We start from the raw sequence: 6,000 nt of genomic DNA on the forward strand, positions 1-6,000 counted from the left end.
ACCTGTATCTGGAAGGTCCAACTGCTGGTGCGTCAGTATCCTGGCAAAAACTACACTATGAAGACAAAAGAACACTCCAAGCAACTCCACAAAAAGATTTTTAAGAAGCACAAGTGAGGAGATGGATACAAGAAGATGTCCAAGTCACTGAGTATACCTTGATTTACAGTTAAGTCAATTATCAAGAAATGGAAAGAATATGGAACAGCTGTAAACCTGCCTACATCAGCCTGTCCTCAAAAACTGAGTGACTGTGCAAGAAGGGGACTAGCTAGGGAGGCCACCAGGAGATTTTATAAGCTTTGGTGGCTGAGATGGGAGAGCCTGAACATACAATAACTGTTGCATGGGTGCTTCACCAGTCACAGCTTTATGGGACAGTGGCAAGGAGAAAGCCACTGTTGAAATAAACTCATATGAAATCTTGAGTAGAGTTTGCTAGAAGGCATGTGGGAGACTCTGAAGTCCGCTGGAAGAAGATTCAATGATCTGATGAAACCAAAATTGAGCTTTTTGGCCATCAGACTAAACCAAGCACCACGCATCATCAAAAAATACAACTTCATCATCCCTACCATGAAGCATGGTGGGGCTACATTATATTGTGGGGATGCTTCACTGAAATAGGTCCTGGAAGGCTTGTGAAGGTAGAGAGTAAAATGAATGCAGCAAAATACAGGGAAATCCTGGAGGATAACCTGATGCAGTCTGCAAGAAAACTGACTTTGGAGAAGATTTGTTTTCCAACAAGGCAATGATCCCAAGCATAAAACTAAAGCTGCACAGAAGTGGCTTAAAAACAACAAAGTTAATGTCCAGAAATAGCCAAGTCAGAGTCCAGACCGCAATGTAATTGAGAATTTGTGACTGGACTTGAAAAGGAGCTGTTCATTCATGATCCCTATGCAATCTGACGGAGCTTGAGCAGTTTTGTAAAGAAGAATTGGGAAAAGTTGCAATGTCCAGGTGTGCAACGCTGACATCGAGACCTATCCACACAGACCCAAGGTTGTAATTGCTGCTAAAGGTGTATCTACTAAATTGTGACTTAAAGGGGGTGAATACTTATAAAACACAAAATAATTGATTGCATATTTGTAATTAATTTAGATCACTTTGTAGAGATTTGTTTTCACTTTGACACGAATGATTCATTTCTGTTGATCAGTCTCAAAAAGGTCAAATTAAATCCACTGTGATTCAATGAATCCCTTTTTCTCTGTCACCTCTGGGAAGTTAGCCTAGCCTTTGGCCCTGTCTTGTTTCTGGCTCTGCAGCAAATCCGCCAATGTCCTGACTGCAATCGATAATGACCTAAAGTCTACAAACTTGTTGCAGCTCCAAAGTGCTACATACCCAATCCTACTGACCTCACTTCTAGTAAGGAGCTTGCAATAAATTATTGTCAATCCCTTTACACAAGTGCAGAATTTCTTCCTATTATTCATGGCCCATACTGTATGCTACAACCATGTGAAATAATTTGCCAGATCAGTTGTCATATCACTCTTCCATGATGGTTGTCAACACTCCAACGTGCTTTGCCTCTTTCAGATGTGTATGTATAATGTGCACAAAAGAGCTTGACCTGATCTTTCAAAGTACCTATCATGATCAGAAATCAAAACAGCAAACTTACTGTAGAGCTCAAGTGTGAAAAGACTGAATTTTGGATCATTATGCCCTTTGATAATCTCTATCATAGCATTTAATTGTATACTGCATAAAATTATTTTATTTTGTACAATGATGTCACTTCCATGATCAGCAAGAAGTCTGTGTGTTGCGAGATCACGTATTACAAGTTGTATTAATGGAACAACTGCATTTAACCCCTGCAAATGTGCATACATTTTGAAGAATCAAGTAACTTTGAAAAGCAAGCAACATATTATTATGCTCACAAATTATTGGAGCTTGAGGAACTTACATGTCAAGAACATTCCTTATGTATAAAATAGTGTTCTATCCCTAAACTGTTACATATAGTTTTGCAACTTCTTCTGTGGCTAACAAACGTCTTTAAAAAAATGCAACTATTTATTAAAAAAATCACCATTCATCCAAAAAAAAGTGGAGTTATAAAGTCAGATTCAACACCAGTCAAAAGATTTTGGGATCTGAAAACCCATAACATTAATACTATTACAAGCAATTAATAAACACTTAACATCAACATTTTCCATCCATTCCTCTGTCAATACATCTGTTAACTTATCATATGAAAATGATACTTTCCCACATGGATGTTTTGCATTAGCACTGATGGCAGGAGGATGCAGTTAAACACAGCATCTTCGTTTGTCCCATTGTAAATTTCTAGCCTACTCACAGGCATTAATCTTCATAACAAAACAAACTGTAATTGTTAATATGATGTTAAAAGTCGGCACTGACTGCTGGTTGCCTGGTCCAGCTCAGTTGTGCCCAATCTTCAAAGACACGACCCAGAAAAATATGCTTGATCTCGAATTCTTTTCTTCAAATCAGCAGGTCATTAACTGGACTTTCCCGTTCTTATAAATCTTTAAATCACTACATATCAATATAACTCAAGCCATCAGGTGCGTCAATTCTCAACACGCCCGATTACGTCGAGAGTTTCATTTGGTTTCTCCCCTCCTGTTGAAACAATTCTCCAAAGGAGAATAACATTAACTTTGCAAATGATAACCAGGCTTTGCTATGTCAATAAATAAACGTTTGGTTTAAAAATGAGTTAGTGCATAGTATTAAGAAACTGAAGTAGCATGGTCAGAGATTTTCTAGTCAATAGAAACCGTTAACGCAATTATAAAAACGTCTCCAAATAATTTGTTTTCATAGCTGTAAGGCAAATATGCAGCTTTCAGTTTACATTTCGAATAAAACTTGACAGATAAAAATGTGTTAAATATTTTCCTTATTAGCAAATAAACCTTGTGTGCTGCTTGATGGCTTTGGAATTAAAACGCTGATGCAGATACAAGTGTTATTTGGATCAGATCCTTGTAGTTGCCGCGTTGTGAATTTCGGAACGCAAAATTTCCAATGTTATTGTACCACTGAACAGGCATTCATGGTTTCCATAATTTTCGACTGCTTTAATAGAGAACACTTCTAATACACGAGTAACTCCTTCCACTAACCAAATAAACAGGCGGTGAGGTGGGATCACTCTAAACATCGGGGTAATAATTATATTAGTAAACCATAACATGCCTATGAACGCTTTTTTTGTACATCGGTGTTCTTGGTATTTGCATCCTGAACTGTACATGCATGATGTTGTTCTAAAAGAGCATTTCAGCCGAGCAAACTTTCCACTGCGTGTAACAAGTTGCATCTTTATTAAAATTGCACATCTTCTCCAACATCTAAGACAGCCAGCACTTAACGCCTATTAAGAGAGAAATCGGTAATTAGACCTACCTGTCATCTGCCTGCCAACCTTGATCTCCGAGGAGCAAGTCGCGAAATCTGTACCTTGGAGGAAGAGGAGGCACTTCATTTTCCAAGTCCACCATTCTTTCCAGCTGTGTGGTATACCTGTGCTTGATGAATATATTTTAAATGTATGTACTTTTAGTCCGTCCAGTGTGCAGTCTCAATGAAGTCAAAGGATGGGACTATCACCACACAAGAAAAATACAGCCCCTCCACGCAAAGGGTTCGTTTTGCTCGGTAGTGGGAGCCTCGCATGCAGGCGGGGGTGAGCTGCTACTCTCTCCTGCCCTTCAAGCTGATGGGAATGCGCCGAACGCGCGCGGCAACAGCCAGCGACCCCGGAGCGATCCAGGAATGGAACGCTGCCCGGAGCGCGCGCGCGCCAGCTGCTGAAGAGCTAGCTCACACCTGTGCCCACAGAGCGCGTGGCCGCCGCTGCCGGAATCACGGGGCTTGTCTCCCTGGAGAAGGAAAATCCCTCCCTCGGGCTGTTTACTGATTGGCCTCGTGCGCGCGCGTTCCCAGACAAATTGCCTAGGGAACATCCTTTCATAAGGAGTCGTGTGATTTATTATCCCTCACCTCGCAGCCACCCAGCGTCCAACAGGGCGCACGAAAGCAACGTCTCTCTCTCTCCCACACACACACACACACACACACACACACACACATACACTCACGACAAGAGGGTTTCCCTCTTCGCTGTCTGGCGTGGGAAATACCTTCCTAAAGACGACAGTGTAGTATGGCAAGTTTTAATATGCATTAAAATATCGGAAGGCTTAGCAGTAAAAATCATATTTTTGAAAGCAAATCTTAGAATATGGAAACCAATTATTGCCCATCCATTATTACCCTTAAGGAAGTGGTGGGGGTGGGGGGGGGGCTGATGCAGCGTCACCGAAGCTGCCTATGATAAATGAGTCCAAGTGCTCAGAAGAAGTAACTGAAGGTATTTACAAATACTTGCAACTTTAGACGGTGGCAGCCTTGGGTTTGGTTGGCATTGCTGATGATGGGTTGCTGCAGAAGCACTCATCTTGTAATTAAGCATAACTTAGCCAAGGTAAGCTGTTGATGAATATTTAACAATAATTGGTCTTTATGTAATTACATATTTCAATGACTGTACTAGCTTCATTGGTAGTTTAGCAAACAATATTTGGCCCTAAATCACCTATGGAGATTTTGGGGAGTACAGTAAATCAAAAATCTTGGTCAAGCACATAAGCTTTGAAAAGTACCTTCAAATAAAGAAATGGGGAAATGGGCAGATTCTTGGGGAAAGTCCAAAGGTTAGCACTGTGGCAGCTGAATGTATATTGACCAGCTGTGATATACATGGGGCAAGAATTGGATGAGTGCAGTGATGTCAAGGGGTTGCTGGAATGGAGAAAGTTGCAGAGGTAAGAAAGGTGGCAATGGAAAGAGCAGTACGTTTAAGATTGAGTTATTGTCAAGCCAGGAATCCATGCAGGATAGCAAGCACACAGGAAGCAGAGGAAGCAGAATTGATATGAAATGCAATGGCAGAGATTTTGATTATATTGATTATAAGCAGTGGAATGAGGAAAACATTGAGGGACAGAAAGCAGTTATTGATTGACTAGGATTACTTAGTTAAAATGGAAGCAGATGAGTAAAAGATCACAGTACTATGATGGGGAGGAGATATTATCTGAAGCCATTGTGGTTGGTTTCAAGTTCCCAGATGTCATCATCTCAGAGGATATATCCCAGGACCATTATAATGATTCAATCGTGAAAAGGGCATATCAGTAGCTATACTTTAAAAGGATTTTGAAGATATTTGGTATGTCACCATAAATGTTCCCATAGTGACTGCATGTTTCTTCCAGGTGCTTCAATTTCTTCTCACGTTACAAAGGCAAACAGGTTATTAGTTCAATTAGACACCATAAGTTGCCCGTGGTGTGTGGGTGGATGTTTTTGGAAGTGAAGCAAGTAAAATATTTATTTTGCAGTTGTATAAATGGATTCTTCATTGCTGTTTCGGTCACAATTTTTTTGACCAGTTAAGTTTTTTAGCCCTGAGCTGAACCCTGGAACCAGGTGCGCCAGTGGACCATTCTTAGTTTGGCCTCTACCTTTTGACCTGTTTGGCATTGGTGGCCATACGAAGCATCGAAGCCCAAGGCCCTGACTGCAGCCTACATAGCTCTCTGGGTCATTGAAACACGTAAGCCTCCAAACCCTACGACAAGGTTGTGGTCCTCTTGGAGGTGTAAATGAATGCTTGATGGTGTTTTGCAGATTCAGTGGGCCATCAGGCCTTTATCCTTGCTGCAGGATTCTATGACTTTGGAGAAGCATTATATATAAAATAAATACAAATTGTAAGGAATATTTTGTTGGAAGAAAAAGGGGTGGAGAATGAATGTATTAAAATATTGAGAAAAAGGAACACAATGGGTTTAGTATAAATGTGTGATTAATGATTGGCATAGACTTGGTATGCAGCAGGGATTCTTTCCATACTGTATCTTTCTGTCACGCAATGACCTTCCAATATTTGTTATACATGTAGTATTTGTGTCACTGAGAAGGACAGCT

The 6,000-nt window shown here is 40.6% G+C and overlaps 1 protein-coding gene across 1 annotated transcript in view; it reads right to left on the reverse strand.

Moving 5' to 3' along the window:
* Positions 1-3,758, reverse strand: part of kcnt2a (potassium channel, subfamily T, member 2a) — a 1,051,023-nt gene extending 1,047,265 nt beyond the window's left edge. Inside the window, exon 1 of the mRNA XM_063063856.1 lies at positions 3,412-3,758. Within this exon, the coding sequence (XP_062919926.1) occupies positions 3,412-3,506 (95 nt within the window). The 5' untranslated portion in view covers positions 3,507-3,758. The remainder of the gene's footprint in view (positions 1-3,411) is intronic.
* Positions 3,759-6,000: the final 2,242 nt, after the last annotated feature.

Source organism: Mobula hypostoma, chromosome 12 (assembly GCF_963921235.1).
Source record: "Mobula hypostoma chromosome 12, sMobHyp1.1, whole genome shotgun sequence".
Classification (NCBI taxonomy): Eukaryota; Metazoa; Chordata; class Chondrichthyes; order Myliobatiformes; family Myliobatidae; genus Mobula; species Mobula hypostoma.